Source organism: Polypterus senegalus, chromosome 7, assembly GCF_016835505.1.
Source record: "Polypterus senegalus isolate Bchr_013 chromosome 7, ASM1683550v1, whole genome shotgun sequence".
Taxonomy (NCBI): Eukaryota; Metazoa; Chordata; class Cladistia; order Polypteriformes; family Polypteridae; genus Polypterus; species Polypterus senegalus.
Window position 1 is genome coordinate 164,549,337 of NC_053160.1, and position 12,781 is coordinate 164,562,117.

The following is a 12,781-nucleotide window of genomic DNA, read 5'->3' on the forward strand; positions in this document are numbered from 1 at the left end:
TGGCTTTCTTTCGCTGATCAGTGAGAAGTGATCATGCAGAGAAATGGGGCTGGCACATTATACAAATGAAAGCAGAAGTGGAAGGATGAAAGATCAAAGACGACGTGCTTAGGAAGTTGCATCTTTGGGTTCACACAGTATTCCCTAATTTGTCAACTTCTTCTTACTCCAGATACAGATTTGATTGGGGTGGGGTGGTTGTCTCCCTTGGATTGTTGATCTCATTATATACAGTACATTTTATTTGAACAATGGGGTGAGGAGATGGAAGCCCTTCGTGGTGAAATACATATAATTTGATGAACTGGGGTGCCCTCTTGTTGGTCAGACCACGATGTGCCACTATGCCTCTTTTCACAAAGCAGATATAGTGACATTCAGTACAGCATACTGGCTTACTTCAAGCCTTGGGTACAGCACAAGCCAGTAGCGATGGCATGCCTTGGTCAGTTTAAACACTTGTGCAGCTCAGTAAAGGAGTCCCCCATGGACAGAACATAGGGAAGGTATTGTTCACCATATTATTTCTTTTCACCTTCTCTTTCCCATACAGTGCTTCAAACATTCAGTTCATTGCATGTGGCACATAATTGTTCAGCCGGTAAACGTCAGTGCTATAGGTAATAAGTTGCTTTTGATCTAAACCTTCCAAAACTTTATTACAGTACAAGATTATAGAAAATTGATTAAAGCAACCATTTTTACAAGATGTGCTACAGGTGAAATTATATTTATACCCAAAATTCCCATTATTCCTGCTAATTACCTGTTTCAATTTGAAAGAATACGGTTTCCAGTAAAATTGTGTTTTCTTATGACCATCAACAAAAGCCAGGGTCAGTCACTAAGAAATGTAGGAATTGATCCATGGCAGAAATGTTTCATATTCCAGAGTAAGGAGCTCCAGTGACAAAATAATATTAGCTCTTAGTAAAAAAAGCATTGTATACAGAAAAGTTCTCAATTGGTTATGTAGAACTTCTGAAGCATGCGATTAACTGCTGCCACTCTAAACAGTCAATTCTCTTATGAAGTTGAATAACACATCTAGCATATCTATATGTTTGCGACCAGATTAAAATAAAATAAGCTAGTGACGTGGCAGTCTACCCAACTAACAGTATCCATTTGAATAAACGATACCCAGTTGGTAAGAATGTGTCTCATAAAAACATTCCCCACACCATTACATTATCACCACCACAATCATTGACACTGGGTAGGATGAGTCTTTGTATTCATGACATTTACACTCAGGAAGAAGCTGTTTTGAGGGGATTATACAAAATATGCTTTTGGGTCTGAATTGTACATGTATTTTATACTTCATTTAATACTTATACTCATCAAAAACTGTATGTATGGATGTTCCTGGAACCCCTTGCTAAAATGTATACTGTATTCAACTCATACACAATGCATGACAATATAGTGAAAACACATAATTAAAATAAGACACTAAGTTCAAGAATCATATGTGAACAAGAAATGTGTGACTCATTCAAGAATCAATGAACTTGATTCGTTTGGCTCATTCCTTTCACAAATCAGATGAATGAGAATTGTGTGACTTATTCTTGGGTAATATTCAGTTCACAAATCAAATCAAATGAACTAATTCATGGGTAATTATTCATTTCAAAAATGAAAGTATCAGTGAAATATGCATGATATACAGTTGGAGCAGTCAGTGACCTATAAAAGATGTATGCTAGAGTAAAGCTGAAAGGAAAATAATTGTTAGAAATTAGAATAATATTTTCATAAGGTTCAGTTTTGTGGGACTAATTTGTTGATTGTACAAAGATATTTGTTTGTTTAATGGTATGTTCATATATTCTGTTTAAAACATATCCAATACATATTATAGACAACAATTTAAATATTCTAATAAAAACATGTCATTACTGTATTGTACTTGTATGATTAATGACAGAATGTTTAATCAAAGATTTCTTGTTCCAACTAGAAAGAATAATAAGGGAAGTGAATGAGAATCACGGATTAGATGGGTGGTACTGGCACATGTGCTTTAAACATCTAAATGAAAGAGGAACTCTGAGGTAGCAGCAACAACTACTGTGCCACTCAGCAACTGGATGAAATGAACATTATGCCTGACATTATGTGCAACTGCATTTTATAAGGGAAGCAAAGAAATAAGCTGTGCAGAATGGGCCAAACAATGACATTCTTGTCAAGATAGAAACATTACCTTGCCAGCTTCACATTCTGTTCCATCCATGGGAGGATCCAGTTTTGTTTTACATTCTTTGTTGCCATCCACTTTACACCAGAGACCCGCACAAAGCATATGCTGTAAAATAAGAGCGAAAGTTATACTAACACTAGAAAAGGTACTTTTTTTTTTTTGTTTAGGCAAATAAAATAACCTCTGGTCATAAATAAATGCTTGTATGACAGCCCAAGTTTTCATCATATGTGTGGGCTAAGCGACTTTGTCCCTTCTGAGGTTTTGTTTTGCTGACCTGCTGGCCCTGCTTGTGTTATTAGCGGCTAAGCGAGTTTTCTGCTTCCTCGGAGGTGCAGTCTTTACCCGACTCCATCTCTCACTTCTGGGCCCGACAAACACACACACTTCTACACATAGATGTTTATATATAAGATATACAGTTAGGTCCATAAATATTTGGACGGAGACAACTTTTTTCTAATTTTGGTTCTGTACATTACCACAATGAATTTTAAATGAAATAACTCGGATGGAGTTGAAGTGCAGACTTTCAGCTTTAATTCAGTAGGGTGAACAAAACGATTGCATAAAAATGTGAGGCAAGTAAAGCATTTGTTTAACACAATCCCTTCATTTTTTGGTCCATCTGACGTTGCACCTCACTGTCCAGGAGCTCAGTGATGCCCTGGTCCAGATCTGGGAGGAGATCCCCCAGGACACCATCCGTCTTCTCATTAACAGCATGCCTTGACATTGTCAGACATGTATACAAGCATGTGGGGTCCATACAAACTACTGAGCACGATTTGGTTGCTGCAATGAAAATAGCCTGCTGCATCATCTTTTCACTTTGATTTTCAGGGTGTCTTTAAATTCAGCCCTCTGTAGGTTGATAATTTTCATTTCCATCAAACGAATGTGGCATCCTTTCGTTCCTAATGCATTACCCAGTCCATATCAGTATAGATATCCATCCAGCAGGATTGTTTTCCCATTTATATGTTTCATTCTTCAAAGCACATTACAAACAGACACAGAGACCTGCTTCATCAGAAAGTTATACTTTAACCTTCAACTTCACACTTCATGTTTGGCACAGACATGGCACAAGTATAGAGAGCCAGGATAGGCCTATGCACATCCTCTTTTATCATTGGCCCACCAGTTTTATAGCTGAGCTTTTTTCCTTATTTTTTATCAATAGAAAATTGCCTGTATTGCTTACATTTATTTTAATATACATCTCCCTTGATTACAATATTAATCCGTTTATGCCTAAGGTTGAAATCTTTGAGTTTGTGCATGAATTTGACATATGTTGCGTAGAAAAATATAAGGAACAAGAATTTGAAGAAAAAACATGTATTACATTCCATTGTTGAGTTATGTGGCGTTCCAAAATTGTAACACTAGGCAAATCCACTTCTTACATTATTCATAACGTATAAAATTACCTGACTGTCGTTCCAATAATGGAACATGAGGCATTAATGGGTTAATTCATTTTAAATGTACATAGCAAAATTGCCAGTGTTAAATTTACCACTGAAAGAGTTAGTTTAACTCTTAAAAAGTATTTGGAAAGCTTATCTATGGATGGTGATTTTACGGGTTATGTCTACCTAACAAGGTTTAGAAAATAAGACTGACTTTAGATGACACCAATAACAGCCACTCACAACATGTGACATTACCAGGAGGCTATCAACTAGTGACTTGCTATATTTACTACTTATATAGTTATGTCTTGTTGGAGGGGAAATGAGATCAAGGAAAGATAAGCTTGAACGATGTTGCAACAATAGTTTTAGGTCTTATTAGAGAAACAGGACCAATAGAACTGATGAGTCTGATGCTGGCACAGAAAATTTAATTGATGCTTCAATGGTAAGTGAAAAACTTGTCACTAGACGTGCTAATTTTAGCAATGGGTTTTGCTACCAGCACTAATATTCAATATGCTTTAAAACTCTACAACCACAGCACGACCATATGGTGAAGGATTAACTAGATTACAGTTTCATCTGATATTTAGGACCACACTCAATAGTTACTTATTCAAAGTGTCCATGTTATCTGTCTGACAAAAAAAAACTTAAAATTTCAAACACTTGGACGAAATTTACCCTTAACAAGCTTCCATCTGTATCTGTGTTCTTGCTGAAGAACTAATTTTAAAATAACAGTTTGTATCCACTGTACTAATTTCTTTCACAATTTTAATCAATTCAATCGCGTCACCTCTTAAACTCTGAGTCCTTAGGCAACATCACTGGATGAAATGATTATGTCACCAGATTGGATGGCCCGGCACAGACTCTATAGAATGTCCAGTCGAGGGTAGGCGGCTAGTTGGCCGAGGTCTCCTGGACTTTAACTGTGTCCAACTATGACCCAGGAAACCCCCAAACCGAGGTTCATTATCTTCAGGGATGTTGCTAATTGGAACTTTTGTTTTCCTCTTTTTTGTTGTCAATTAGCAATAATGCAACAATTAATTAATGGAGAAATATTGCTGCTTTCCATTTATGTTATTCATTTTTTACTTTGTTATAACAAATTTCTACCTTTATGTGTACTAATTCTGTACATAGTAATTTGTACAATTTACACTTCTATTTTACCTCTGCTCCTGCACGCAGTAAAGATCACTAAACAAAAATAAACTGAACTGAGTTGAGAGCAGGCAACCTAAAAAAATAAAGAAATTGGGAGGAATGTAAAAAAACTACCCAAAAGAAGCTGACTGGGCTTGTAGCGGAGTCTGGATCCAGCTAGTGTGCCATCATGCTGCTCTTGTTCCACACCCTTGATTGGATGATATATTTTATATTTTTCCTTCCTCTGTGTATATATTTAAGTTTCTTTAACTTTTTAAAAGTCTGAATTCTGCCAAGATCCACAGACATCAGTTTAGCTCTGTCCAGGGTGTGTCTGCTAATCTGTAATTTAGTGTCAGATAATAAAAGTACAGTTGCAAAAATATTAGGCAGTGGAAAAAAGATGTTAGCCATTCCTCCCAACAGCCGGCAGGTTCTGCCACACACTGGTCAGCTCTCACTATAGCACGGGGGAACAGTTCAGCTGTAAGTCTAAAATAACGGCACCCCACGTCTGTAAGCGCACTAAAGCTCAATTTACAAATCAAATCAAAGTCAGCTGTCATGAGGAAAAGGCTTGTATAACATATCATACCTGCCGGATGGGTTCAAGCTTTTGCAAAGTAATAATATGTTTGCTCTCTGTGCAGAAGTTTCATGGGGCCTGCTGTGCACATGTGCAGCTCAGCAGTTGGTCAGGATGCTCATATCTGAAATGCTCCTCAAAGCTCATCTCTGCCAGGTATCCACCCCTCGAATTCTGAAAAGATTTATCAGCAGCACTAAAAGGGACTACACCATCTGGGAATGCTCCCTGGATAAGCGCCTTCTACTGTTTTATAAGAAAGGACAACACATTAATTATGGGATTTTGAAAAGATCTGTACATCCCTCACTGAAGTGTACTACAACATACCTTGTGATTAAAGTAGAAAAATACTGGCTTCAGGTTGACGTCCCACTGCCCCAGCTCTACAGCACCCACTCCCACTCTGCTATTACTGAATTGCTACCCTGTTCTTGTCACAGGTATATTTAACATTCTAGGCACCCCACCTATCCCATAAAAAAAAAAAACAACACCCTGCTTGAATGTTTCATAGTTTCTTTAATTAATATAACCTCAGTCCTAATTCTTGTTGCACTGACTATTTGGGCATTATGCATTGTCCTGGCATTTAATGTGCCAGGCTACGGCCTTGTAAGTGAGGGTATTGACCACAGTACATAAGAGGCGCTCAGTTCTGGCAGCTCCTACAATTTTCCATTTAATGCAGTACATATGTGGCACTTGGCAACATGTCTGCTAACCGTCTAGCAGCAATCATTCCATACCTGCATTTCCTGGCAAAAGAAAGCTTTTTGGCCAAACAAAATCTGACATTGCTCATCTGCCGTGTATGTCATTCCAGGGAGCTTGGACTGGAGAATCACTGAATTCAGACTCTGAGGATTAGTTTGCAGAAGACAACTGCTTGCCTTTGACCTGAAAGAAAGCAGCAAAAATAATGCTCAAATAAAGAGAAGCAAACCAGAGCTGGAGGTTTACTTAAAATTGTGTCTCAGTATTGAAGTCACTTTTCAAGATGTCTTTTAAGAGATTGAATTTGACTGAAGCTAAGTTAGCAGAATGCAAATCATCATCACTTGGCATACTGAGTGGAAGACTCAGCTATCAATGGCATGGTTGTTCACAGGAGCCCACTGAAACTTAAGCCAAGTTAATCAGAGGAGAGGTATTAGAAGAAGCCAGGGCTTACATGTCTGATTCTTCTGCTGTTTTGATGCTGGCGACCCAGAATATGATCTTTGACCACCAACTGACTGCCACTGTTACCCCTGGTACTTTTAAAAGCATATCAATCAATTGCAAGAGCATGTCCATAATGACAAATGAGCACTAGACGATTCATTCTGACTGTATCATGCAAAAGGTAACATCAGCAGTGTCCCCTGGCACCTTGGTAATTCTTTATTCCATCAAAAAAGGGCTTGTGCCACCATTTTCCATTTCTCTTTTTGTTTTGTTTACACTAGATTTGTATTTAGTGCTGCTAGGCACCAGCCAAACAAAGCTGTGCCATGTGCCAGTGTTTGGCCCAAGAGGTATTAGGCTGCAGGTGCCCTCTGGATTGCCGGCGCCTTCTGTCCATAAGCTGTGCCAAACCTAGAAGTGGAACAGTGTATGTTATAAGCTAGAAGGGTTCATACTGATGTTCATGTCTCTAGGGGTCGCTGATTACAAACTTATATTACATACCTAAAACGCAGCAGGTGCTCAAGGTTGTAATTGAGCCGTGAACAGATAGCAGATGGCTTAAGTGTTCATAGGTGCAGATGGAAACTTAGTTAGGCAGCAAGCCAGAGTCAAAAGAACCAAAAATAGCTGTCAGAACTGTATACCAAAAGCCAACATGAAAAACAGGAGCTTGTAATTAAAGTAATTGTCACAACACTACGTCCTTCACAGAAGTGCCTTGTAGCTTCCACTAATTATAAAGACAATCGGTTGGAGTTTATTTTAGTGACAGATTCAACGTTCAGATGCATGCTGCTTGCACCGCCATCTTATATAGATGGAGTGTAATGACATGGTACATCACATGATCTCTCTGTCACATGGCAGGCAACAGGCATAACAAATATAAACAACTTGGCCATAAAAGAATAGAAACAAAATTGAGGTAGGTCCTCATTTCAAATGTTCGTTCATGTCTGAGTGCGTTCCATTTCAGTTCAGGTCAGGTCAGGTCAGTTTGGGGAGCATGCACTGGTACAACTCGTTACTGCACCCATCACATGACGAAACAGCTCGGGATGCCAGCTGGCAACCCCAGGCAGACACATGGTCCAGTCCCACCCCTGGAAAAGACCATCTATCTGCCACAGCAAAGTGTTACTTGTATGTCCCATTGGTCTAGTTTAAACGCTTGGACTAACCTTGGGGAATTGTGCCACATGCCCGTAGTGGAGTAACAGACGCTCCCTCACAATGCAGGTAATGTGCCTCATTTGGGACTCTGTGATTAACCACTTGTTCGACACAAAGTCAAACCAGCGGTACCCAAGGATTTTCCAAAGAGATACACTACCGAGGGAGTCCAGTCTTTGTCTTAGGTAACTCGATAGCATCCATGTCTCACAACCATATAGCAAAACTGGAAGCACCAGGACTCTAAAGACTTGGACTTTCTACTTTTAGCAAAGATATAGAGAGGCACCATACACCCCTTACCAGCAATTTGATCTCCCAATCCATATACTGACTTCATAGGAAAAGTCACCAAAGACATGGAACCTCTCGATGAGGTCGACACTCTCTCTGCAGAAAGACACACTGTTGATGGCTGTGCCTAAGAGGTCATTAAAGGCCTGGATCTTGGTTTTTATCCCGGACACTTGCAAGCCCAGACACTCAGATTCCTCGCTCAGTCTCTCGAGAGTCCCGATCAGAGCCTCCATTGACTTCGCGAAGATCACAGCATCGTTGGCAAAGTCAAGATCAGTGAATCTTTCTTCAACAACAAATGATTTTAGTTCATGAAAAGGTTTTTCACAAGTGACTTCTTAGATAATTAGGACTTGATTTGTCCCCATGGTGATATTTGGCACTTTACAAAAGCTCTTTAATAAAAGCATAAATAAACAGATAGATGAAGAAATATATACACACCCACTATGGTCCAAACACACACCAGAGGAGCGGAGTGGTGGCTCTGAAACTAAGGATCTGTGCTGGTATCCAGAAGGTTGCCGGTTTGAATCCCTGTCACTGCCAAAAGAGCCCTTGAGCAAGACCCTTAACCTTCAATTGCTCCAGGGGTGCTGTACAATGGCTGACTCTGCACTCTGACCCCAAGGGTTATGCGAAAACTAACAAATTCCTAATACAAGAAACTGTATAAGGTGAAATAAAAAAAAAAGAATGACTAAAAAGGAAGAAAATTAAAAAGAAAGATAACTTCTGTCTTGGTAGTCAAAGTCACGGTATTGCGTTATGCAGGCATATTGCTGCTGGTACAGAGGAGCCCCAGTAGTGTTTCTTGACACATGTCTGCTGAATGATTAGTTGGCTGAAAGTCCTCATTGTTAGTGTGCTGGAGAGAGGATGTGCAACATTGTTCATAATGTCACTCAGTTTTGTTTTAATTCTGTCCTTTGCTGTTACCTCTGGGGGTCTAAAGTGTATCCCATAATTGACCTTCCTCTTTAAATTAAAGTGTTGATTCAGTGGCCCCCTCTTGAAATCATGTTGCCAACACAGCACACCACTACGAAAAAAATTGCGCTGTCCTTCACAGAGTTGTAGAAGATGTGAAGGATGTCACTACCCGCATTATACAGTAGTCTCCTAAGACAAAAATCAATTATTTAACATTACTGTTGTAAAAATAAGTCTGTTTTTGATACTATGAGAATATGACTGGATGACTTGACATGTGCGACAAGAAAAATGTGACATCTTTCATGGACGTTTTGGTGCTGTTTGCTGTTGTCCAACATTGGTCACCATTGACTAATATTGTATTAGAAACTGTTTTATTTCAATTCAAAAACTAGATTTCATTTTTTCCCAGCCATTCCTACCAGTTACATGGAGTAAACAACGTATAAAAAATGATTGTTTTTGGGTTGAGTACTCTTTTAGTGAATTGGGATAACACAGCAGTTTGATGGCATTTTTTGTCTATCTGTGGTACAGATGGGATGAGTGTATTTGTTGGCAGTAGAATAAGGTTGGTTAAATGAATAATCAACTCCTTCCATGTTGTCATGTGCTTTCAGCTCTCAGTGTGCTGCTTAATGCAATGTTGCCTCTTGACATCCTCCATTATTTCAAATAATGTTAGCATTTCAAATTTGATATTTTCTTTGTTGGGCCACGTATGCAGGGACAGGACCACCTGGTCACCATATATGCCATTGCTCACAGTAGCATGAGCATCAAAGCTAACATCATCTTTTTTGGGTGCACATAAGTGAGCCTGTCCTCCATGTTGCATTTACTTCATCTCTATTTAATTCATATTTGCCTTTTTTGAACTCACAGTATATTTTAAATGCTTTTTTTATATTTGCTTTTACTTGGTAATTGTGGTTTTTACCTTACTGGTAAAATATTTATGCATTTGTGCAAATGAAACACATCTACTATGAACATGTGTCATTTGTCTCATTGACCCTCATGCAATATTTTAAAACAGAAAGAAAAAAATATGCTGTCCTGATAATGTTTTTTTCTATTTTTATGTAATTTATTTTTTGAAAAGTAATATGGACAGCTTTTCTGGGTCAGAGTATGGACTGCAGATTAGCCCTGTGTGATCGCTCCTCTGGCTCACTCCACTTTCTAATGGCACTGCCATGAGCCAAACCCGGTTATGCTACCAGCCAATCTGAGGGCACACTCACTCACAATGAATCAGTTCAGAGTTGACAATTAACTAAACACACATCTACGAGGCAAAGAAAGAAACTAGCGATTTTGCCAACTGCATACATAAGAGTGACTAGGCTGGAGTTCAAAGCCAGTCTTCTGGCATTGTGAGCCAGCAGGTCTAACTACTGAACTAAGATGTTTTCCAAGATTTTATTTTATTTAAAAAAAGATGGAAACCTTACAAAAATAACACCCCTACAATGCCAGTTCTGGTACACACATCTTCATGTTGGGTTTATGTTGCTGAACAATTTGGCTTTGAGGAAGCAGCACGGAGTTTTCATTACTCTGTTCACAGCATGAACTGTTCTTCATTGTATTCAAATTGAGAATTGAAGGGCACTTTCTAAAGTAATGAAAAATGAATAAAACAAACAGAAAAGCATCAATTGCATTCACCCACTGGTATTTCTCTAAGTTAAAAACTGATGCTGATATTTTCTTTTCTTTTTTTTAAAAAATGATGTCAGGATCCACAGCAAATGCCAGGGCTTAGGGTTAGAAAAATGTGGGGTGCCCATATTTTCAGTGTGGCAAAACTTCAAATTAAAATGGCAAAGCTAACTTAATTCAAAGAGGCTGTTTGTGGCTGAAAACTCGAACACAAGTTCTGACTGGCAAATGCAAAGTGGAGTGCCAAGTTTGGACAGACTTGTTACAAGTTCATTTGTAAAGAGAAAATGACTTGTGGTCAATCGGTTCATTACTGAAAAAATATTAAAAATAATAATAAAGACATTTGCAGAACGAAATGGCAAATGTGAGCTGATTTGTCACTCACACTGTCTGGCAAGACAGCCTACATCACAGTAAAATAAAAGTCTTGGCAGCCGCCAGGTACTTCTTAAGGAGAATCGCAAGCCAAACATTTCTCTGCAGAATTTATTAGCTCACTTTGTATAATTTTATGACGGAGAGTTGGAAGGTCTATATGCATTCCTTAGAAAGTTTCAGACATCTTAAAGGGAACAAGCCCAAGTAAAAAGCACTTGTCCTATTACCTGAGAAACCTCTCCACATCTTCTCTGCTGCAACGAGACCAGGAGACATCACCAAGGTTCTGTCCTTTGATCCACTCTCCAGACATGATATGGAGGCCATTTGCACATGAAGGATGGTCGTTGTCATGATGGATTCCCATGCTGAATTAGGAAAAAAACCAACAAGTTATAATTGTTTATATTGTATGTTTCCCATTCTCAAAGTAAGTAACTCTGAGGTCTAAGTAAGTGGACGGTTACAAATCTGTATGCAGAGAAGTAAGGATTAAAGCTGCATTAGTGAGCTACCACGCTTATTGGAATGGCAGGAGGCTGATATGTGACAGATTTCTATATTTAAATAAACAAAATCCTTTTTTATAACAGAATAATCTATCCTCCTAGTGTATAGGTCTGCCTGTTTTTAATGTTGCCATATATATATTTACATAAAGGCTAAATGAATATGCTAAAAAGGATCACTATGTATAAATAAGAAGTACATGGCCTCTGCCTTGAAATGAGACACACAGTTGCAGTATCAGACCTTAAAATGATTATAAATCAGTTAGGCTCGGGTTCAGTGGCTTCCGATCTCTGGTAGTTTAAGTCTTATATGGTCACAAACTTAAGGTGCATCTGTTTATTTATTTATATCTCAGACTTTAACATCATCTGAGCTTAAGGCATAATCAACATAATTATAGAAATACCCACTGCAAACACACCAGACTGCACACCACACTCCTTCAGTGTGCCCTGATGCTTGCCATTATGTGAGCACAGCATAACTGGTTGTGCTAAACATCTCAACAAAAAATGGGTGGGCCACAGGAAAACAGCACAAGCAAGGATGGTACAAGAGCAAACTCGGAAAAGCTACTGGACAATACTGTATCTGTTCCTCATAAAGAGGTAGATAAATTACATGCTCAAAAGCATGCGGACACCTGAGCATCACACCTACTGTATATAAGCTTGCTGGACATCACATTCCAAAAGCATGGGCATTAACATGGAGTTAACAGAGTTAACAGCCTTCACTTTTCTTTCCAAAAGATCTTGGTGTATGTCTGTGGAAATTTGTGCCCATTCAGCCAAAAGAGCATTTATGAGGTCAAGGTCTAATGTTGAGTGGGAAGATCTAGCTTGCAATTTCCATTCCAATTCATCCCAAAGGTGTCCAGTAGGGTTGAGGTGAGGGCTCTATGAAGGCCACTTGAGTTTCTTCATGTCTTTATGGACCTGACTTTCTGCACAAGAGCACCGTTATGATGGAACTAAAAAGGGTTTTCTTCAAACTGCTGTCCTAAAGTTAAAAGTGCATAATTATCTCAAATGTCTTTTAATGCAGTAGCATGTACAGGATCCTTCACGGGAAAACAAAGGGGCTTAGCCCAAATCCTGAAAAAGAGCCCCAGACTATTATCCCTATTCCAACGAACTTTGGAGTAGGCGCTTATGGAGTTAAGACGGTAGTGTCCTCCTGGCATCTGCCAAACCCAGATTCCTCCATAAGTCTGCCAATAGTGAAGTGTGATTTAATACAAAAATACGCTTCCATTGC

General features: G+C 38.9%; 1 protein-coding gene across 2 annotated transcripts in view; it reads right to left on the bottom strand.

The window, feature by feature from the left end:
* Positions 1-12,781, bottom strand: part of LOC120532961 (A disintegrin and metalloproteinase with thrombospondin motifs 19-like) — a 245,910-nt gene that overhangs the window by 115,861 nt on the left and 117,268 nt on the right. For both annotated transcript variants that reach the window (XM_039759483.1, XM_039759484.1), the window contains exons 9-11: positions 11,236-11,376; positions 6,130-6,280; positions 2,216-2,317 (exon numbers count right to left, since the gene is read on the bottom strand). In XM_039759483.1, the coding sequence (XP_039615417.1) occupies positions 2,216-2,317; positions 6,130-6,280; positions 11,236-11,376 (394 nt within the window). The remainder of the gene's footprint in view (positions 1-2,215; positions 2,318-6,129; positions 6,281-11,235; positions 11,377-12,781) is intronic.